Source organism: Apis mellifera, linkage group LG5, assembly GCF_003254395.2.
Source record: "Apis mellifera strain DH4 linkage group LG5, Amel_HAv3.1, whole genome shotgun sequence".
NCBI classification, from domain to species: Eukaryota; Metazoa; Arthropoda; class Insecta; order Hymenoptera; family Apidae; genus Apis; species Apis mellifera.
Window position 1 is genome coordinate 9,513,088 of NC_037642.1, and position 24,381 is coordinate 9,537,468.

At 23.9% G+C, this 24,381-nt stretch overlaps 5 protein-coding genes across 7 annotated transcripts; 3 read left to right on the plus strand and 2 right to left on the minus strand.

Annotated features, from left to right (window-relative positions):
• Positions 1-335: 335 nt before the first annotated feature.
• On the minus strand, positions 336-15,187 carry LOC100576413 (uncharacterized protein PF11_0213). 2 transcript variants are annotated; one of them, XM_026441057.1, is made up of 8 exons: positions 10,548-15,187; positions 2,806-10,448; positions 2,003-2,209; positions 1,765-1,884; positions 1,421-1,678; positions 1,216-1,332; positions 1,064-1,135; positions 672-990 (listed from the first exon to the last, which is right to left on the minus strand). In XM_026441057.1, exons 1-8 carry the CDS (start codon positions 14,431-14,433, stop codon positions 907-909), a joined length of 12,387 nt encoding a protein of 4,128 aa, XP_026296842.1. In that variant the 5' UTR covers positions 14,434-15,187; the 3' UTR covers positions 672-906. The 2 variants fall into 2 exon arrangements, with proteins under 2 accessions (XP_026296841.1, XP_026296842.1); XM_026441056.1 differs by having other exon boundaries at positions 336-990; positions 2,806-15,186.
• Positions 15,188-15,862: 675 nt separating this feature from the next.
• On the plus strand, positions 15,863-19,406 carry LOC409155 (dihydrolipoyllysine-residue succinyltransferase component of 2-oxoglutarate dehydrogenase complex, mitochondrial). Of its 2 annotated transcripts, none has more exons than XM_392679.7 (9): positions 15,863-16,014; positions 16,526-16,550; positions 16,690-16,741; positions 16,876-16,946; positions 17,038-17,165; positions 17,226-17,651; positions 17,742-17,917; positions 17,997-18,447; positions 18,509-19,406. In XM_392679.7, exons 1-9 carry the CDS (start codon positions 15,940-15,942, stop codon positions 18,641-18,643), a joined length of 1,539 nt encoding a protein of 512 aa, XP_392679.5. In that variant the 5' UTR covers positions 15,863-15,939; the 3' UTR covers positions 18,644-19,406. The 2 variants fall into 2 exon arrangements, with proteins under 2 accessions (XP_392679.5, XP_006567925.2); XM_006567862.3 differs by having other exon boundaries at positions 15,891-16,014; positions 16,623-16,741.
• Positions 19,407-19,772: 366 nt separating this feature from the next.
• LOC551128 (26S proteasome regulatory subunit 4) lies at positions 19,773-22,297 on the plus strand. The gene is made up of 5 exons (XM_623524.6): positions 19,773-19,893; positions 20,248-20,809; positions 20,900-21,286; positions 21,428-21,663; positions 21,763-22,297. Exons 1-5 carry the CDS (start codon positions 19,891-19,893, stop codon positions 21,895-21,897), a joined length of 1,323 nt encoding a protein of 440 aa, XP_623527.1. The 5' UTR covers positions 19,773-19,890; the 3' UTR covers positions 21,898-22,297.
• On the minus strand, positions 21,903-22,564 carry LOC726160. Its single transcript, XM_001121920.5, has 2 exons — positions 22,460-22,564; positions 21,903-22,391 (listed from the first exon to the last, which is right to left on the minus strand). Exons 1-2 carry the CDS (start codon positions 22,547-22,549, stop codon positions 22,002-22,004), a joined length of 480 nt encoding a protein of 159 aa, XP_001121920.1. The 5' UTR covers positions 22,550-22,564; the 3' UTR covers positions 21,903-22,001.
• A 40-nt stretch (positions 22,565-22,604) lies between these two features.
• Positions 22,605-24,042, plus strand: LOC552607 (probable DNA-directed RNA polymerase III subunit RPC6). Its single transcript, XM_624981.5, has 4 exons — positions 22,605-22,764; positions 22,961-23,579; positions 23,653-23,814; positions 23,900-24,042. Exons 1-4 carry the CDS (start codon positions 22,685-22,687, stop codon positions 23,972-23,974), a joined length of 936 nt encoding a protein of 311 aa, XP_624984.1. The 5' UTR covers positions 22,605-22,684; the 3' UTR covers positions 23,975-24,042.
• Positions 24,043-24,381: the final 339 nt, after the last annotated feature.

Genomic DNA, 24,381 nt, shown 5'->3' on the forward strand with positions numbered 1-24,381 from the left:
TAAATTTTTTTTTTTTGTTAATATCATTGACAGAAACACATCTTTCTTTTAGTTTATTAAAGAAATATATTAATTATTAATTATAATATCATATATAAAAATTAATGTATAACAATTTAATGATAAACATTTACAACGCGAAAATTATTAGAGCATTTCTTATTTGGAAAGATGTGCATTCTATCAATACAATTAAATTCATATTTCTTATTTATTTAATTCAAATAAATTTTTCCGTATAAGTTTAATATACTTCAATTTTTTACATTTAAACAAATTATGAAATGTTGTCAGTTACTTATAAATTTAATATAAAATAACAAATATAATTATAATATAATTATATATTAACATTTACATTTATTACGTACTTAGATGATATATAATCTGATAACATTTAAAAATGCAGGTACAAAAGAAAAAAGTAATAAGTGCAAATGTTTAAGAACTTTAAATGATAATGATGCTTTTTTTTTTTTTTTAATATATTGTTGTTGTTGTTGTTGTTATTGTTATATATATATAATTAAAATTATGTTTTTTGTATTTTTATTAAAGAATATAAAATATAAAAAAAAAGTAATTTATATTTCGCACAAGGCACAGGAAGTTTATTATTCCAGTAGTGCGAATTGTGAAGTGTTAAAATAGAATAAAGAGTAAGACTCTAATAAGTTTTTTGAATTTACTATAAATACTCCTATTTTACTGTGAAATATCAATAATTTATCTAATTTCCTGTACAAACATATTTATATTATTTATGTGCATTGTTTCTTAAATAAAATTATATATATATTACAGATCAAATATTTTGAATCCGTACAAATATTTTATAGACGGTCATTGTAAACAGATTGTACTCCAAATTTTCCTAGGAGCACGACTAGATTAAGATCTATAAGTTCAAATTTGATTCAATAATAAAGATAGTACTTGTCGAGGCATTTGCCATGATTGCAAACGTTTATCTTTGCTACCAGCTATAATCTAAGAAAACAAACAATTTAATATAATATTTTAATAATATTTTAATAAATATTTTATTATAAAAGTAAGATACCTTATTGTCTATGACTTCCATACTTAATAACATATTACCAGGTCCAGGGATACTACATACAAGTCGATGATCCTAAAATATGAAAATTAATATAATTTTTACTATTAATATTTCATTATTATTATTTATATTTTATTATGCTTAATATTAACCTTTGTATCAAATACATAAATATTTCCATCATAACAACCAGCAAATAATAATTTTTTGTATAAACGCATGCATACGATTCCTACACCAGCATTATATTGCATTGTTTGTTCACCATTCTATAAAATAAAAAAAATAAAGAATGATTTTTAATAATATAATATTACAATAATAATATGATAAAATATATATATTATTATTACGAACCGTAAAATCAAATACAGGTATAGATGTACTACTCGTACCACAATAAATTAAATTATAATCACGCATCAAACTATATACTGTGTGACTTTTTTGACCACAAATTGTGCGAAGAAATAGGCCATTCTGAGCATCTCGTATTGTTATCGGTTGATTACGCGATGCTACAATAAGAACTCGTCGTGGACCCTCATTAGTTGCTTTTAAAGCTAATACAGATTTATCTGAGAATTGTATGCTATTTCCTTTAATTACACCTGACTGAAATATTCATGTATCTTTCATTATAAAGATAATACTTATATCTAGTATAAAAATAATTTTATTTCAAAAGTTTTTCAACAAACCTTCATATGGTAACGTGATACATGACCTGATTTAGTACCAATAAAAATTATTCCCCATGCTTCATCCATACATTGTATTGGACTACTTATATCTGCTGTATCTCTTATTTGTATTCCAGTCTAAATAAAATATTTAAGAATATAACAATAATATAATAATTTAATATATATAAAAATATATAGGAAAATTAAATAAATAATATATTACATTAAATTTATAGGTAAATATATTATTTACCATTATATTGTAACATCGTAGAGTTCCATCCAATGAACCAGAAAACATCCATTCTTTGTTAATATCTATATTGTTTGCATTATATACATATAAACAAGTAACTGCTGCTTTATGACCTTTATAAATATTTAATATTCCATTAGATGCTTGATTATATCTATATATTCTACCATCTTCACTTGCAGCTAGAAATGAATTCTCAAAAACCTAAAAGATATATTTATTTTTATTATTAATTAATTATTATAAATAATTATTTATTATTAATTTATTAAATTTAATCAAATTTTTAGTATTTTCATAGATTATTTATTCCATTAATAATAATATGGAATCATAAAATTAAAAATTACAGCTAAAGATAAAAATAAACACAAAACAAATAATTGTATAATTATAAAATATTAATTATTGAGTAAAATATTAATTATGAAATAAAAAATAATTTATAAGGTCAAGGAAAATAACAAGTGAAAATTTAAAAATTAATAATTTTTTAAATTTTATTAATTATTTTTTATTTTTAAATAAATAAATAAATAAATAAATATATTATATATATATATATATATATATATATATATATAAAATGTCAATAGAATTCTTTATATAAAAATCTATAACAAATAAAATATATTTTTGAATAAGAACTAAAAATATATTTATATAAATAAATAAATTTAACATATTATAAATATTAAAAAAATATATAAATTTATCTAATTCAGAAAAATAAGAATAAATAAATTATTTTAATATTTTCATTTTATTCTGATTTTATTACGATGCCGCTTTTTCTTTACCTTAATATCTAAAATGGGACCTTTATGTACTGTATATTGTGTTCTCGGTAGTTCTTTATCTTTTGTCATATCTATTGTCGATGTCGATGTCGATTCACAATTATTGTATTGTTGATTCTTGATAACTTTCATTTTTTCTTCCACAATTTCAATATCTGGCTTATCGCAATTTTGTATATTATCCATAGTATTTGGTTCTTTTATTAAAATTGGCATAATTTCGGTATCATTATTAATATGTTCTTCTTTATCATTTACAAGTGAATTTTTTACAGATTTCGATATTTTTTTGATTTTAATTAGATTTATTTGATCAGTAATGGATCGTGTTGTATCATCAAATGTTTTAATTAACTTTGAAGTTTGAGTTTGTGAAAATTCAGCCAATGATGTTTGTTTTGTACATATAGTCAATATATCTTTAGTTGATGTTGATTGCACAGAATCTAGAAAATCTATTTTTGAAGAATTAGAATACATGTTCGTATTAATTCTGGATATTCCATACTTTTGTAATAAATTTAAACTTATAGTTGGATTCAAAATCGTATGTTTACAATCTACTACTCGTACTATACAATTCATCATTTCGGACATTGTATGTTTTTTGTATTTTTTAACTGCTTTTATTGATTCATTATTTAAATTCGATTCATGTGATAGAATTTCAATTTCCGGAGACATAGGCGTACATCGTTTTCTATTTATTATTGGTTTTTGAATACTATGATTTTTTTTAGGATTTGTAAATATAGTTTCAATTTCTTCACATGGCGATAATGATATAGATAATGTATTCGGAGATATCCTGGAATTCTTTTCCTCTTGTTTAGCATTTAAGTCAATATCAACTTCTAATTTTATACGTTTTGCAGATTCTTCAGCATTTCTTGAGCTTCGTCGAAGAGGAGTTTTGTTGTTTCTTCTTTTACGTTTATACAACTTTTTACCAAATATATCACTTTTTGATTCTTCTATATTCTCAATAAAAGAAGAAACAGATTTCTGATTATTATTTTCTTCACTTGAATGTTTATTATGTTGTTCTTTATGTTCTTTAAGACTTATAAAATGTTCATCCTGATACATATTATTATATTCTTTTATAGTATTATTATCTTTATCATCCTGTAATTTTTCTTCATTTACATTTTGTACTTTTGAATTTATTTTTTCCTTTTCATTTATAATTATAATGTTTTTATCATTAGATTCAATTAAAGTATCGTAATTTTTTTCAATATCTTCAGATGTTATTATCAATTGATTATTAATAAGTTCTTGTGTTGTAATGTTCTTGTCAATATTAGCAAGTTTCTTTTGAAAATAAAATTCCATGTTTGTCTTATCAGTTTTTTTTTCAACTTTTTCTATATCCGAATTTTCCGAAGCATTCGAAATATTTTGATTATTATGTATATTATTTAAATTTGATTCTGTAAAACATGAATTTGAATCTTCTAATGAATTCATTTGATTAATTTCTATGTTATTATTTTTCATAGTTTGCTGTTCAGAAGATTTTGTTAAATTTTCTTTTGTATTCATATATGTATCACATACAGATATTTCGGATAAATCATTTGCAATTTTTGATGACGCATTGATTTCTAAATTTTTTTGAAAATGTTTATTATTAAAAAATTCTTGTGATTTATTAGATAATATTTGTAAATTATTCTGTTTAGAATTGTTATTTCTTTCATTTCTATTTTCATGATTCATTAATGATTCAGTATAAAATTCTGTATTTCTTGATTTTAAATCTACTACTTGTTTCTCTTTATTTTCATTAGATTCAGCGTTTTTTCCTGAATTTAATATATGAGATATAACTTCAATTGATTGTTTTTCAAATGATTCAAGATTTTCTGTTTTGTTTTTTGCCACATTTATTACTTCAACTACGTTTTTCCACAATTGTGAATTATGATTTGTTTGTTGTTTCATTTGCTGTTCTAAAGAATCCAATAATTTTTTCTTCTGGTGCAATTTTTTTATATATAATATAGAAAGTGGTAGCTCTTCCTCATCAGGAGTTAAAACATTTACAGATTGTAATAAATTTTGCAATTTTTTCTTTTTCTTTTTTCGTGCTTCGGCCTTTATTCTTCGTGTTTTCGCCATTTCTTTCTTATATGTTTCTTCTAAAAGAGCAAGACCTGTGGTTGGTTTCTTTTGATCATCTACACTTGAATTTTGAAGAAGAGTATCCCAAGTGCTATCATCCGAATATATTGATGATCTTTCCGGTGTTCTATTCTCTGGTGATTTTTCTATATTCTTTTCATCATTATTTTTATTATCTATATTATTTTGATTATCTATATTATTGATATTTTTTTTGCTTAAAATTTCAATATTTCTTTCATTATCTTTTATTAAATAATTTTTTTCATTAAGTGTTTGTATTTTTGTTTGAATATTTTTTTCAATTGATATTTGAGATTCAGTAGATTCAATAATTTTATCAATTTCTTGATATTTTAACATCTCTATTTTATCTTTATTAGATAATTCAATTTGCTGTGTACATATTTTGTTCATATCTTCTTGAGATTTGATTTCATTCATTGATATCTGATCAGAATCTTCTTGTATTATTCCTTGTTTTATATTTATTTTTTGAGATGTTAAATGTGTTATATCATTAACTTTTATTTTTTCTGTAATTGTATTTTGTATATCCTTATTAGATATATTACTACTGTTACTACTGTTTAGTTTATTTTCCAATTTTTTAATTAATCTAGATTTTTTTCTCTTTCTTTTTGTAGAGTTTAATGATTTAATAGCTCCAGTATGACATGTAATTTCATCATCAGAATTATAAGTACAACTTTCTTTTTTATCTGTATAATGATCGTGTTTATGTAATATTTTAAATTTATTTGATTGTATAGAACTATTTGGAATATCTTTTATAGATAAATTTTCTTTATTTGTTTTGGCACATTGATTTGTTATTGGATTAGTTTCAATATTCTGAATTAATTGTGACATTAACATAGATGGTGTTTGAGGCCTATTCACTGGTATTCCAACTTCTTCATTTTCGTATGTTACATTATTTTGTTGTAAATTGTCGTCATTTGGTAAAGTACCACTTGTCAACATCTTATAAAGAGTCATTTTTTCTGTCATTAATTTATGAATTTCAACATCAATTTCAATCATCCTAGCCATGATAGCTGCTTTTGTGGTTGGATATGTAATTTTTATAGTATCTGATTTTATAACTTCTTTTATTATTTTCTTAGAAATATTATGCTTTTGTTTTTTATGCTTACATCGATTTAAATGCATTCTTGATTTATTTTTTATGTTATTTAACATTATATTCCTCTTTTTTTTATTTAATTTTTTCGAAATTGTTTTATTTGAATTTTTTGATGCCTCATTTTCTATAGCAGAGTCAATTGATGCATTTTTATTATTGGACATCTTTATTTCAAAAGGAACTAATACTTGTTGATCTATAGAATTATGATCTAATTCTTCTTGAGTTTCCACTAAAAATTCTGTATTTTTTTCAGGTATTGTTTCAGATATTGATGCAATATGTGATAAATTTTCTGAAAGTGCATTTGTATCTTCTGTTAAAATATTTAGCTTTTCTGAAGTTTTATTTTCAAAAAATGTAACTGCTGCATTCAAAGATTCAAGATTATGTTGTGAATTATTCTCTGATATAGTAAAATTATGATTTTCTTTTTCAATTCTCATTTCTATTGCAGATGATTCAGGAGTTTCTTCAGCCTTTTGAGAAATATCTTTAGATGTAGTGCTAATAATATTTTGCGAACATTCTATTGAAATATCCGAAATAATCGAATCAATTGGTTCAATAATATTTGGCATTTTTGATTCTTCAGTATTCAATTCAGAAGTGGAAGAAACTATATCTGTAATATTTATAGTTCTTTCTATAGGTGTAAATAATTTTTTTGAAAAGGAAATATTTTTTTGTGATAATGTAGATTTTTCTTTTTCATGCATAGAAGTTATATTGTTATGATTTTGTCCTTTGTTGACACTATCTTTTTTATCAAATATATTTTCCGATACTTTATTGAAAATTATTGAATCAAAACATGGTGATTTAATATTGTTCATCGAATTTTCTTCTATTTGTGATGATTTAGTCGTAAAAATATTCGCATCTCTCGCAATACAATCTTCAAAATCTAAATCAAGAGTACTAAATTTCTCAATTGATTTCTCATTTACATTATCTATATATTCATCTAAAACAATAAATGGTTCAGTATCTTCATTGAATGTATGATTTTCTATATCAAATTTACATAAAATTTTCTTTTGTTCAGATGGAAAATTATATGTTCGATCATTTTTATTCTTTGTTACATCTGTATTTTCTGTTTTTGATATTATTATATCGACTTCATCTCTCATATTTAAACTATTGTTATCTATTGTTTTATCTTGAATATTTTGTTTCTCTTTTACTAAATTATTAATCAATGTTATTTCATTATCTTTCTTCATCTTTTTAAAAAAACTTCTAGTATTATTCCTATAATCTTTCGCTGACTCTACAATGGGTGATCTATCAATAAAACATGTTTCTAATTGATCAGAATCCACTATTACATTTTTTTTATTACTTTCATTCTTTATTTTTGTATTACATAATTGAGATATCCGACAGATATCATTTTCACAGATGGTATCTGCAAAAAAACCTTTAAATGGACTACTTGGACTATCTGGAGATTTTGTTTCATTTTTAACAACTTTATTGTGATTTTCTGAAGTTTTTAATTGAAATATAAGCTTATCTTGATGTTCTTCTTCATCATTTGTTTCTCCATTTGTATCGTTTTTAACGATAGTTTCTGAATCCATTTTCGTATCCGAAATAGATTCATTATAAGTTTTAACATTTTTTAAAAGTTTAACATTAATTGAATGATCATTTTTCTGAATATCAACATCAATTTGTTCAATTAACGGATGAGATTCTTTGCTAATATGATTCGAAACGAGTATTGTATTTTCCATATGTTTTTCGATTGATGGAGTATGACTAAAAAAAGTTAAACCTATTGATGATATTTCGCTATATGTATCTTTTTCAATATCTAAATTTTCAATAGTCAAATATTGAGAGAGATTTAAATTCTCAGATTCAGTCGATATTGTATGTAATTTATTGATTTCAGTTGTATGTTTTTCAATCTTTTTAATATTATTTTTTTCTTCTGAACTTATTAAACTTTGATTATCTTTTGTTTCTATTAGATTTTGATTTATAATCTGTTGATTCTCTGTAATTATTTCTTTATTAACTTGGAGAGTAACATTCTTATCAATATTTATTGATTCTTTGTTATCAATAGATTGTTGATTTTTTTGTTTTACTATAGAATTAGTATTAATTTGTTCTTGTATAGTTTTAACATCATTTATTCCTTTTATATTTTTTGAACACGTTTCAGTAGTTTGTATACTACATAAATTTTCATTGATATCATTATTTATTTTCTTAATTTCAATTTGATCATTAGTATGTGAATTTAAAATTAGCGATTCTTGATCGTTTTCAGATATTTTTTTATAGGAATATTTCTCTATAGATTTTTCATTTATCAGCGATCTAGATTCATTTGGTTTTGAATCTTTTTTCTTTTTTTCAGCAGATCTTTTGGACTTTTCTTTTTTCAATTTCAATTCTTTACTGCCTTCTGATCGAATATTCTTAAATTTAAAGAAGTCAATAGTTGAAGATGGTGTTTTTTTCTCTGATTCAAATTTTGATTTTTCTTTTTTTCGAAATTCATCAAATTCTCGTATAGTGATTATTTGTGATGAACATTTATTACCATTTCTGCATTTTTTGTATTTAATAGAATCTTTAAATATATTTAAATCAGAATTTATTGGATGAATTATATTGTTTTCGTTAGGATTCTCTAATTGTACGGGAATTAAAGATTTTTCATTTTTTTGTACAACATCCATTTCATTTAAACTAATTTTCTGTTTAATTTCTTTATCAGAATCTTCTAAAGAAGGAGTACTTATTGATCTTATTCTTAACCGTGGATCTTTTAATTCATTGATATCAGTTTCATTTGTTTTCATTTCTTTTATTACATTTAACAATTCAACATTAGATTCATTAACAGGTAAAACATGATGTGATTCTTGAATGAATGAAATAGAATTTACAGGATTTTCTTTTGATATAGTTTGTTCTTTTAAACGTCTTTGTAATGCGCGTTCTTTATACGCTTTTATGTCTATTTTTTTATAGCCGCTACTTTTATTTTCTGCCGAAGAAATATTTGTACATATTTTTTGACCAACATTCTGATTATTTATATTAAGATTAGTAACAGAATTTAAAGTATTATAATTAAATGACTTAAATGATGTTATATCTGCTGTATCGTTGCTAATAGTCTTAACGTGTGATTGAATAGATGAAGGTAATTCCTTATTAACAGATACATGAATTTGATGCAAAGAAAAATTTGTATATGAAACAGTATCTATTAGTTCATTATTATTTTTTATTTCATTATCTTTATTTATATCCAAAAAATCTTTTATCTTCTCATTATTTGTTTTATTATTTGTAATTTCAATTGTTTTTTTCATAATATGCATTTGATCTGTGTTATTAGACTCTGGCATTTGTTTAAGTTGTGCTTTAGTTTTCGGTTGTATCAACATTGGGATATCTGATTTATTCTTAGATTGTGGTGTTGTATTTGTAACTGTAGATAATTGTTCTTTCTCTATTTGTAAACATTGAGATTCGATTTGTAAATCTACTACCTTATTAATCATAGTATTATTAATCTCATTGTTAAATGAAGCATTCTCTTCAGACTTGGTCTGCTCTTGCTTGATAATTACTTCTTTCTTAATTTCATCTTTTGTCAATAATCGGGATCTTTCAATTTTTTCACTGAATTTTGATGAGTCTGAATAGCAACTTCTCTTTTTCTTCTTTCTTTTTTCTCTTCTTCGTTTGTCTTTTTTATCTTTTTTCCTTTTTCCATGCTTACGAGATTTTTTTTCCTTATGTTTACTTTTTTCTTTCCATTTCTTTTCTATTTCAGCAGTTATTTCATCTCTGATTGTTTCATTGAGCGATTTTTTCTTCGCAATTTTTTCTTTTTCTTTAATTACTTTCAACAATTTTGTCACATTAGAAGCAACAGTTTCTTCATCGGTATCACTAGAACTAGTCAAACTAGACTCGCCATTACTTTCCAATCCTTCTATATTTTGCAATTCTTCTATTTCATCAGGATCGCTAATACATTTATCTACATTATACGTAGAAATTTCATGAGTTAAAGGACTTATACTCAAATATCTCATAGGTGAATCTGACGAACAATTTTTATCTTTGATTAAATTTTCATCGCTATTAAAGACATTTTTTCGTATAATAGTTGGAGATATTGCAATATTTGCTATTCCATATTTTGCTTCCCATTCTTCTTTTGTTAAATTCCTAAATGTATCTGGATCTTCTTTTCTATTCCATCTTTCATATCTTTCGGATTTAAATGTATTACGATCTTCAAAATTAGACTTGGATGCTCTTAAATTATCTAAATTTATTTTATTCTTACCAAGCTGTTTAACTCGTGCAATTCCAGCTGAAAAAATGACATCGAGATCAGCTTCTGTTTTAGTAGGAATTTGTGAAAAAATATTAGAGTCAAAAGTTTTTGTTACTCTTTGTATTGATAAAGCACCTGTGCATGTTTCAATGAATTTCTCTGATTTGATAGATAAACTTGTATTTGGTAAATTCTTTGTTTTTTCTGTAACTTCAGATAATATATCATCTAAGTCAGCCTCATTAAATAATGGTTGTTTTTTATGTACATTTTCAATTTCGGAATTTATATTGTTCGAGATTGATCTATGTGACAAATTAGTATCTTCTTGTGAAGTATTTAAATTTAATTCTGTGTTCAAGGAATAATGAATAGACTCTTCGTTATTATATAAAAAATTATCTTCTATTTTTTCTTCATGTATATTTTGAGAATCTGGTTGTTGAGTAAAAGATTGAATTTCTAAATTTTCTTCATTTGCATATTCACATGTATTTATTTTCAAATTTTCATTTTGATTTATAATTTCAATTTCATCATTTACATTTTGGTTTTCAATATCAAATGGCATAGGATCAAGTTGTAAAACTTCGCTCAAATGATGAATAAATTCTGTAGGTAAGTCCGTAATGCCTACAACAGTACTTGGATCTAACATTGCATTTAACTGATTCATAAATTCTTCTCTATCATATTCTTTCATTTTCTCATCTTCAGTGTTTCTTAATTCTAAAGAAAGAGAAGATCTTCTTTCTTTTACCAGATGTCTCATTACAATATCAAACTTACGAAGGCTTGAATTGTTCACCATATTGCAAATATCATTTTTACTCATTTTTAGGAAACGACTAATTACTCTATTTTTCCATAAAGATTCTGAGGTAGCAACATTTTGTTTTTTAGATTCTTTTTTTGAATTGGTTATTTGATTTTTAGGGGTAATTATATTATTAAATGTTATCATATTGGAGGAATGTGCTTTTAATTTTTCAATATCTTTGGTATAATTTTTATAATGATAAGATGTATCATTTGATTTTTCATGTGATATATTTGTAAGTGATGCAGAATGTATTGAATTTTTTTTAATCTTGATTTCTTTTTGTTGATTTTTATTTTGATTATTTCTAATTTCATAATGTTTTTTAGGATTATATATATCTTTTTCTTTATTAGAATTTTGAGTGGTTTTCTGTTGAGAAATTTCTTTATTATCAGAAATATTTATAGAAATTTTATGCCAGTCTTCTGGTTTATGTATTCTTTTTGTTTTAGAATTTAAATTGAATATTACTTTAGGCCTTATTTGATCATTTGATAGTAATATATCTTCAGTTTTTTTATTTTGATTTTGTAAATTTTGTTTTTCATCTATTGTTGTAATATCTTCTTGTCTTTCAAAAATCAATTCTGGACCATAAATTACATTTTGTCTACATTTTTTATTTTTATTTTCCTTTTTTTTCTGTTTTTTTGTAATATTTGTATTTGTCTCTTCTATTGATAAAGAATGATATGATGAAATTTCATTTGGTATTGGAATTTTTGATGGTGTTAATGATAATTCAGAAAATGTTGAAGGTGTATCATTATTCTTTATTTCTTCACTCAAATTCATTATTTGTTTTGCAAATTCCATTGCTTCTTGCATATCTTCTAATCCATCATCCATATTTATATTTTGGTTGGGATTAGAATTTTTTTCTATTAAAGGTTCTTTTGGTAGAGGTGGTGGTGGAGGAAGTTCAGTGATACTTATAGGTGGTAGAGGTAATGAGAATTCTCTTATTATTTCCTGTTCATTACTTGTTTGTGATACAACAGATTGAAAATTCACTTGCACGTTAGAAATAAACGTTTGATGAGATGAAATATTTATAGGAGGTGGCTGTGAAAAATTTTGTGTAACAGGACTAATTTTAAAATCTGACACTGGCGATGTTTCAATTAAATTGAATGGTATCATATTTGATCTGGAAATGTTTAAGGGGGCAATTAAATTAGAACGTTCTTGAAAAGAAAGTCGTGGATCAAAAATTGGTGGAGGTTGAAGAGTTTTTTCTCTTCTATGAATTTTAGGTGGTGGCTGTTGAGGATTGAATTCAGATACTTTTTCATTTATTGTTATTGGAATATTTGAAATTCTAGGAGGTAGTCTCCTAGGATCAAAAACAGAAGATGGTTGTATAATTTTTAAATTACTTTGAGTATTTATTGCTTGACCTCTTAAATCTAAAGAGGATATAGGCTGTAGCCATTCTTGTGATAATTCAGTATTTGATTTTGGTCTTATATTTGGAGGAGGTGCATTTGGATTAAAAGTAGGAGGCAAATTATTAAATGACACTATTGCAGTCTGTTGAAATTCATGGTTTGAAATAGGTACATTATGCATAAATGATGATGGTGGTGGTGCTCTTGGATCAAATTCAACTGGAATTAAATCAGTTGATTTAAATGATGCAACACGTCTTGGTGAAGATATTTGATTACCATGAAAAGATAATCTTTGTGATCCCCTAAAAAATAAATTTTTTCCATTCTGTTGAAAAGTCCAATGACATTTAGATCCACCAATTCTTGGAGTGAATCTAAGTGGTATATTGAAGATTCTTGATTGAAAAATAGATGAATCATTATAATTTGAATATGGTGATGTAGATGTAGAATCACAGGTAATGTTTGAATAAATTTCTCCACTAGAAGATGAAAAATTAGATAATCTATTTTGAGAATCAGAAATAGTTCCTAAATTTTTATAACTTATCTCTTGAGATATATTTGTTTGCAAATTATTTTGAATTTGATTATTTTCAAATAATTTTGTTTCTACATAATTATCATTATGTTGTACATTTATATTAATGTCTTGTGTAATATTTTCATTTATACTCTGTGTATCTACTTGCACAATATTTTGATTTTGTAAAAAATCTATTTTTAATTTATTATCATCGTTTTCATTAGTTGATACTAGTATTGATTCTATATTATTTACATCTGGAGATTTTTTTGATAATGAATCATTTACTGATTCTATTGATAGTAAATTTGATGATTTCTCATTAATATTATTCGAAGTTGAAGTTATTAAACTTTCTGGAACATTATTATTTTGAAAATGTAAATTTTTTTCATTGCATTCAAAATTAGTTAAATCATGATGTATCTGTTCATAACATTTATCATTTTTTAATAAGTTATCTTTATCATACATTGAATCCAAAATAATCAAAGATTTTTCTTTATTATTTTCATCTATAATAGTAATTTTATCGTTTGTACTAACATTATCTGTAGATTTTTGTTCAAAACTAATTGAAATCTCATTATTAGATTTACTATCTACATTTTCAAATTTTGAATTAATGCAATCAACTCTGCCTATATCTCTAAAATCAGTAAATGTCAAATCAAGTTCAGGTGGTTCATGACTAAGTTCAGGAATACCTTTATTTCGTATATTTTCTTCTTCAGAGCTATTATTTGGTAAAACAGATAAATCATCTTCCCAAAAATTTGTAAGTTCTTCTTCTGTTATAGAAGATAATTTTTGTTTTAATTTGTCAGCAGTTTCTAAAATCTTTTGTTGACGTTCTTCTTCAGAACCAAGTAAAGGAGTTTGTGATATTAATATAGGCTTATCTCCATCTTGTTCTTCTTGAAGTAATGGTGGTCTATGTATAGGATTTCTTATAAAACCCATACAAAATTGTGCAGTTGATGGTCTACCAGGACCAGAAAATCTTAATATCCCACGACCTGTTGTTCTACCCCTATTATTTGGTCGAAATTGTAAATTACCCCTATATTGTGGATGAGGAAGGAAATTTTTATTCTGTTGCCAAGGTGCAAAATTTGCACGTTCTATCCACTTATCAGGACCAGATAATCTATGTAATGGTCTTGGATGATTAAAACTCGGATGCGGAAATCTAGGTCCATTAAAGCCATTGGTCGGACCATTTATATGAGTTCCCCGTGGTCCAAAGTTTCTTCCACGATATCCACTGCTACTCATCACACTGTTAATTATGATATTTTAATTATCACAGTGCATTTGAGCCTACAATTTCTTTAACTCTCATGTGACCTCTAAAATGCACTGAAATTATTATACAAATTTTTATATATTGCATAATTTATTTAATTAATATTTTTTTTTATAAAGAACTTCAAAAAAATCTGTATATAAGAAATAATATATATTCTAATATTTCACAATTACTGTCTCAAATCTTTGAAAGATTATAATCTACTATAAATAATAATTCGAAATTATATACGAAATATATAAAAGATATTATTCTTTTTCGTTTTTTCTTATTATCTTTCCTTTCTTCTTAATCTTGTTAACCAGTATCAGTAAATTTTTACGAAATAGAATATATATCACAATTGATATACACGCATTATTTCTAAATTATTACAAAAAATATATATAAATATTTGCAATATTAGTAAAATAACAACAAATCAACATGCGCTTATTATTCAAATATAATCGCCATGTTGCACAATCAATTTCGCCAATCTTAATAAAAGTATATATTTCGCTGTCAGATGATTGCAATAAACTAAAATATTTCTGAAAAATTTAAATTTTTCCACGTCGATAGTCAATGTTCAGATATTATCGCATATCGTGTTTATAATAAATATATTCCAATATAACCCGCTCCGTACTTCTTTCTTTTAATTACATCTTCACTATTCATATTTAAAAACCTAAATTCAGTCACGAACTCACTAACATGTTAGATTAATTGTGTACATTTTTAATATAACAAATCATAAGTGATATTTTTAATATATCTTACAATTTAAAAACTAATAAAAACTAATAAAAAATAATATAAAATAAATAATATGAATTAAAATTTAAATAATAATTGTATAAGTAAATACAGATATAAATATTTTTAATATATTTTAATAATATTTATTAACAAATTTCTTCATATTAGTTTCATATTATATATTATGATATCTATTCTTAATTTTTTTATAATATAATATACATAATTAAAATTTGTATGATATTACATATATAAATTATATATAATTTTACATTATAAATATATTTAATTCAATCAATTATAATATAAAAAAAATGTTTGTGTTATTGTATGATTACTCTTTTTTATTTTTTATTAGATAATGGTCAAATTTTTATGTAAAAAAAAAAAAAATAATGTGTATTCATTGATAAAAAAATACTAGTTCTAATAAAAAAATCATATTGTTACAATATTAAATTTACTACTATTTTAAATAGTTTAAATTTTATATTAAGTATAATAATTATTTAAAATATCATAATTGTAATTGATAAATATTATAATTATTTTATAATTTTACATTTTGATAATTTTTATATTTTCTAGAATTCAATAGTGCCAAATTTCAGAACACACATTTATCGTAGCAAACTTGCCCCACTACTACTTGTACTATACCGTATTGCTTCCTTATCATTACAACAGTAAAGAACGAACATCTAAGTTATAATTTTCCATATTCGAGGATGGCCGCGATGTTGTCCAACTGTTCGCGGTTTGTGCCTCGTGTAATAACAAGAAATAGTATATCACAAACGAAGGTAACTATGTTCCATTTATTATTAACATTGAAATATTTGTGACACATATTAGGTAAAGAGAATCTAACGTCCTTAGAAGTAGAACTTGCCATCAAAGCTATCGAAATATTATCTTACTTATTGCATCGATTATATAATACTATCTTAACATGTTACGATTTATGACTTAATCTATCAATCTGTCAGTGTTATAAAATTTTTATTATTGTCTGACATAAAACTTTTTTTTAGATAATCAAGTTAATTTTCATCAGTTTCAAACTATAAATGAAAATGAAAATTTTTTGTTTCTATTTATTCTATCTATTTTTTTTCTATTCAATAATTCCAATATTTATTTTTTTATATGTACTTTTATTGTAATATATAAATTTTTGTAATGTATATTATATATATAAATATTATAAATTAAAACCATAATATATGTAATATTTTTACATAATATTTTATTTGTTATTTTTGCATTTAAAAAAAAAATGTATGTATTAATATTATATTTTTTTTTTTTTAGGTTGTGAGATCTTTATATAGTCAAGGTAAGAAATAAAAATGATGATATAGTAAAGAAGTGGTGAGCTATGTTGAAAATCTAAACATTATCTTTATAGAGAGGCATATCAACGTTGGGGATAACCATGAACATAAACTATTAATTGTATCAAATCATTTTTGTAGGGCACATTCTATTTATCCACACCCAACATGTGGTCAGCAAGAATTCCCGATTGTAAGTTAAAAAATATTTTTCAAAAATTAAATATTTTTAAATATATATTTTTTTAACATATTTAATAAATTATTATAAATTATTTTTAATAAAAATAATTATTTTTCAAAAAATCTTAATTTGCACATCTCTAGATGTACAAAATATAAGAAATTTCATTGTTGGATAGACCAAACAAGATATATTCATTCAACATCTACTTTATGTAAGTAAAAAAATATATTTTTTTTGAACAAAAAAATATAGATATATTCAAAATTGATCTCATAAAATTTGTGTATATTTAAACATAATAGGGGAAATGAAGGAAGTTGTAGTACCACCATTTGCAGAAAGTGTAAGTGAAGGAGATGTTAGGTGGGATAAAAAAATTGGTGATCTGGTTAAAGAAGATGATGTTTTATGTGAAATTGAAACAGATAAGGTAAAATAAATAAAGAATTTAAAAATAATATACATATTAATTGATTTATTTTCTAAATAGACTTCAGTTCCTGTACCAGCACCAGGTTCTGGTGTAATAAAAGAGATTTTTGCCAAAGATGGTCAAACAGTAAAATCAGGGCAGAAACTATGTGTTATTGACATTGGTGCTACTGATGGAGCACCGGCAGCATCTAAAGTTGTTGAAAAAGTTCCAAGTCCTCCACCTAGCACAACAGCAGCAGCAGCAGCACCACCACCACCACCACCACCTCCTCCACCACCATCACCACCACCACCACCACCACCACCACCACCACCACCACCACCACCATCACCACTATCACCATCACTATCACCACTATCCACATCATCATCATTACCACCAACACCTTCTCCTGCAATTGTACCACCTCCAGCAGCTCGACCGCCATCTCCGCAAGGACCTGCAGTATCTATACCAGTTACTACAATTAAACCTGCTCAAGTATGTATAATTATACAAAACTAATAATAAATAAAATTATTTATTTTTTTTATTATATAATTATTTATAAATGCAATTGAAAATCTTTAGGCATTAGAAGCTGCAAAAGTACAATTACCTCCTGATGATTATACACGTGAAATAACTGGTACCAGAACAGAACAACGGGTAAAAATGAACAGAATGCGAATGCGTATTGCAGAACGATTAAAAGAAGCTCAAAATACGAATGCTATGTTAACAACATTTAATGAAATTGATATGAGGTTATTAAATATTTATCATAACTATTATTGCTAATATTTTTTTGTTTTTCAATTATTGATTTTTTTTTATCTTTTATAGTCGTATTATGGAATTCCGCAAATTACATCAAGAAAACTTTACAAAGAAATATGGTTTGAAATTAGGATTTATGAGTCCATTTATTGCAGCAAGTGCCTATGCTTTAAAAGATCAACCAGTAGTAAATGCTGTAATAGACGGCGCTGAAATAGTTTATAGAGATTATGTTGATATCAGTGTTGCAGTTGCAACACCAAAAGGACTTGTTGTCCCAGTTCTTCGTAGTGTAGAAAATAAAAATTTTGCAGAAATTGAAATTGCTTTGGCAGCTTTAAGCGATAAAGCAAGAAAAGGTAAAATAACTGTCGAAGATATGGATGGTGGTACATTTACAATAAGTAACGGCGGTGTTTTTGGTTCTCTGATGGGAACGCCTATTATTAATCCACCACAAAGCTCAATTCTTGGAATGCACGGAGTATTTGATAGACCCATTGCAATAAAGGGCGAGGTAAACATTGAAAATTTTTTTTAATATAAATACTTATTAAAAATATTTTAATAATTTTTAGATCGTAATTCGTCCAATGATGTATGTGGCTTTAACATATGATCATCGATTAATTGATGGACGTGAGGCTGTGATGTTTTTAAGAAAGATCAAGGCTGCTGTAGAAGATCCCAGAATTATATTAGCTGGACTTTGAGCATCGTAAATATTTTTATTAAATCGCTTCAAACACGCCTCTCATCATATCTAAAACATTTTGTACACGTTGTATTATATTGTGTTCATCAAAACAACATATTCTTAAATACTTATTAATCATTGTGATAAATGAAAGTAAAAAGAGAAAAATATTATACGCGAAATAACACGATGTATTTCTCTTTTACAAACTTTGTTTTATTAACAAAGTATTATTAAACTCACTCGTATTACATTCAACAATATAAATTAATTTTTCTGTAACATATGATACAGAAATTATCATATTATAAGATTTTTAAATCTAAGCAAGAATAATATAAAAAAATCTTCATTGGTATAAAAAAAAATGTATATTTTAAACTTTTTGTGACTTAAACTTAAACTACGTTGCATAGTAATTTGAACAAAAAAGCAAATTAATAATAATATGAAGATTTTTACTTAAAAACATACATATATACAATATATAATAGATATTTATTTTTATTGGTTGAATATTATTAAATTTAAAATTTTCATTATATTCTTTAAAAACTTTTTATATACTTATTTAATTATATATGATGTAAAAATTGTAAACAAATTATTATATTTTTAAAACAAGCATATGTAACAATTGTTTTACTATTTTTAATCGTTATTATTTTTGAATGATTTTGAATGAGACGTTATAAAGAAGCGATAATTGAAAAGATAGAAGAAGATACTTTATTGCAAAAATAAATGTATCTAAATATTAAAATAAAATTTCACAAATCTATATGTTGTCAATATTAATATTCATACAAATTATTTGTCATATAAAGTTCTCTTCAAGAAAAAAATCATTTACATAATTTTTCATCATTTATATTATTTTTGTACATATGAGATTAAACAAAAATTTTTATATTTTTTTTTAAAAAGATATTTAATTTTACTTTGCATTTAATACATAAACAATAAGTATTGTAAGCTATTGTTCAGAAATAAAAAAATAAGCTTATTAAATATTATTACTATATTATATTATATTGCTTTCAAAAATTTCAATAATATAATTTGTTATAAAATTAAAATTAAAAATTACTTGTTTTTATTTTATTGATTTTCTAATTTACAATCTTTTAATTAATATATTTATCGAATTAATATGTGTATCGAATTATTTCGATATATTACAAAGATCTCGAAATTGTAATCGATTGTATTTATATAACGGAAATGACTTCGCTGTTTCGATTCGTATGATCAAAAAGTAAAATGGTAAATTTTTAAGATTTCTTTAATTATATATAAATTAATACTTTTTAAATAATATATAAAGTATAAAATATTTAATAAGATTTAAATTAATTATATATTAATTATTATCCATGTTTATATTTAAATAATTATACTTTTATTATTTGATATTATAGGTTATTTTATATTAATTTGCTTATTCTAACTAAACTGAAAATTAAACTTTCGCATATACTAATTATTTATTTCAATAATATATAAATTTTTCTATTTTCTTCCAATTTTAAAATTTTTTTTCAATTTCTTTTTAAAATCATATTGAAAATGTTAACTATTAAAAATTGAATTTATCAAATATAATAATTATTATAATAGGGACAAAATCAGTCTGGTACTGGTGGTACAGGAAGTGATAAAAAGGATGATAAGGATAAAAAAAAGAAATATGAACCACCTATTCCAACAAGAGTGGGTAAAAAGAAAAGACGTACAAAAGGACCAGATGCTGCTTTAAAATTACCACAAGTTACACCACATACACGTTGCAGATTAAAACTTTTAAAGTTAGAACGTATAAAAGATTATTTATTAATGGAAGAGGAATTTATTAGAAATCAAGAAAGATTAAAGCCACAAGAAGAAAAAAATGAAGAAGAAAGATCTAAAGTTGATGATTTACGTGGAACTCCTATGTCTGTCGGGACATTAGAAGAAATAATTGATGATAATCATGCAATAGTATCTACATCTGTTGGCTCTGAACATTATGTATCAATTTTATCATTTGTAGATAAGGATCAGTTAGAACCTGGATGTTCAGTTTTATTAAATCATAAAGTTCATGCTGTTGTTGGAGTTTTAGGAGATGATACAGATCCTATGGTTACAGTAATGAAGTTGGAGAAAGCTCCACAAGAAACTTATGCAGATATTGGTGGTATGGAATATTATATTATCATTAAAAATTTTCATATTATTTATATATTCACAAATTTAAATTATATATTCAAAATATTTTATTATTTAGGACTTGATACACAAATTCAAGAAATTAAGGAATCTGTAGAATTACCTTTAACACATCCAGAATATTATGAAGAAATGGGTATTAAACCTCCAAAAGGAGTTATACTTTATGGTCCTCCAGGAACTGGAAAAACATTGTTGGCAAAAGCTGTTGCTAATCAAACTTCAGCAACTTTTTTAAGAGTCGTTGGTTCCGAACTTATACAAAAATATTTAGGAGATGGTCCTAAACTTGTTAGAGAGCTATTTAGAGTTGCAGAAGAACATGCTCCTTCAATTGTATTTATAGATGAAATAGATGCTGTAGGTACCAAACGATACGATAGCAATAGTGGAGGTGAACGTGAAATTCAAAGAACTATGTTAGAACTTCTCAATCAACTTGATGGTATGAAATATATTTTAAATTCATATATTATATGAATCATAATAGTATATAATTATATTATAATATATAATTTCTATAATATATATATTATTATATATATGTAATAAAAAAATATATCCTTTTATTTTTATTTTTATTTAGGTTTTGATAGTCGAGGAGATGTTAAAGTGGTAATGGCTACAAATAGAATTGAAACTTTAGATCCAGCATTAATCAGACCAGGTCGAATTGATAGAAAAATAGAATTTCCATTGCCGGATGAAAAAACAAAACGGAGAATATTCAGCATTCATACTAGTAGAATGACTTTAGCACCTGATGTAAATTTAGCAGAATTAATTATGGCTAAAGATGATCTTTCAGGTGCAGATATAAAGGTAAAATATTATTTAAATGATGTTTAAATGAAAAAAAATTAAATAAATAACATTATTTCCTAATTTTAATGTATTAAAAATATTTTTTTTGTTTTATAGGCTATATGTACTGAAGCTGGTTTAATGGCATTACGTGAACGTCGTATGAAAGTTACTAGCGATGATTTTAAAAAATCTAAAGAAAGCGTTTTGTATCGGAAAAAGGAAGGATCTCCCGAAGGATTATATTTATAAAAATATTATAATTAATGTTTTTTATTTATGATTCAAACTTGATGCTTTACATGCTAATAAAAAATACAAATAACTTTATATTAGTATATTAATTATATAGTAAATTAATTATTTTTTAATTCTGAAAAATTTTGGATTTTTAATATATCTGATTCACTAATATTTAATTGTTTTACATATGGTTGAAAATATTGATACAATGTTTGAAGAACTTTCAATGAATATGATCTCTGTTCATTAATAATTTCGGAAAAAATTTTTTGATCATTTATATTTTGAAATTCTGCTACACATATATGACATATACCTCTTTTAATTTTATCAAGAATTTCATTTATATTTTGTGGATGTTCAACATCTCGTGAAGTAATGTTTAATAAACTTTTAAATTTTCCTAGAATGAAAGCTATTTGAAAACCTTCTTTGTATCCATTATTAAAACTTTCTTGGAAAACAGAATTTGATCCATCTTCTATTCCTTCTCTATAACCATCCTTTAAAAAATATATTTAAAAATTTCATGCATTATAATAAAAATTTTATGTTAATGAAATATGCATACCTTTGTAGCAGCATTAATAATTCGATTCCATTCTTTAGAAGCAATTTTCAAAGAATCTTCAATATCCAATTCATTTATAGAATTTTCCATATTTTTAAAATAATATTTAAATTGATATAATAAATTTCATTATTATAGAATAAACAATGAAAACATGAAAATATAACCTAACAAATATTAAAAATAATCAAGTAAATCATACGAATAATATAAAAAAAAAATTAAATGGAAAACGAACCTAGTACATCAAAGGAACAAGAAGCAAGTAATGTAGATATAAATTCATATGAATCAATTGAACAAAAGTAAGTTTTAATTTTTTCTGCTAAAAATTGCTTACTAAAAAACTTTTTATACATTTATTTAATAGGTTATGATTATTATTTATATATAATATATTATTATATAATACAAAAATATTTTATTATTGTATATGATATGTAAATGAAATTTATGAATGAAAAATATTAAAATATATAAATATGATGTTTTAAATTGCAGAATTATTGCATTAGCACAAGCAAGACCAAAAGGAATATCCGATAAAGACTTAACTATAGAAATGCCAGATTTACAACCTGCTCAAAGAGCTCAAATTATAAATAAACTTTTATCTCAAGGTCATTTTGATTTATTTAAACAAGGTGGTTCATTGTTATATCGTTTGAAAGATCCTTCTAAAGCAAAAATAGCTAAAGGTGCAGATAATGAAGAAAAGATTGTATATACTATTATTGAAGAAGCAGGCAATAAGGGAATTTGGATTCGTGATATAAGATTTAAATCTAATTTAATGCCAACTCAATTAAATAAAATTTTAAAAAGCTTAGAAACTAAAAAATTTATCAAAGCTGTTAAGTCTGTTGCAGCAAGTAAAAAAAAAGTATATATGTTATACAATTTAGAACCAGATACATCTGTAACTGGTGGTGCTTGGTATCAAGATCAAGATTTTGAAGCAGAATTTGTTGATGTCCTTAATCAACAATGTTATAGATTTTTAGAAAAAAAAAAAGAGCAAATGAATTCTTGTGGCGGGGGACCAATAATGGCTAGAAATGTTACATTTGCTTCATCAAAAGAAGTATGGAAATTTATTTCTGACTTAGGAATAAGCAAGGTTTGAATCATTATTGTAAATTTTTTAAATTATATATTTGAATATTAAAAATATATATTAATAATTTTTATAGGTAAAATTATCAGTTGAAGATTTGGAGATGATATTAAATACTTTAGTTTATGATGGAAAAGTAGAACGTACTCTTTCAGGTGATGGAAATACTTTATATAGAGCAGTAGAACCTTTATTAAATCCACCTGGATTAATTAAATCTACTTGTGGTGTTTGTCCTGTAAGCTACTTTATTTATTTATTTATTTATTTTGTTTATTATATGATATATTTTTATATATTAATAATAAAACATTTAAAAATAGGTAAGAAAAAATTGTTGTGATGTTGGTGATGTTACACCTACAAAATGCCAATATATTACAGAATGGTTAGAATAATTTTTCATAAAAATATTTAAAATAATTATTTATATTATATTATGTTATATATGCATATTATAATAAGAATAAATATATAAATTATATAATTATATATATGTGTATATATCTATAAACATTTATTATGTATAATTTATTGTATTTTATATATAAAAATAAGTTAAACAAATTTTTTTTATTATTTTATGATAATAAAATATTAAATTCAATCAAATTGATTCATAATTGTATAAATAAAATATAATTATCTTTATTTATATTTGATTACTCGATAAAAGTAATTCGCGCCAAATTTAATAAGTTTAATATTTAGATCGGATACTATTTACCAACTTTAAAACATAATGTAAAATATTTTTTATATTTTCTATAATAATTACATTTGAAAAATAATATAATTTTTCAAT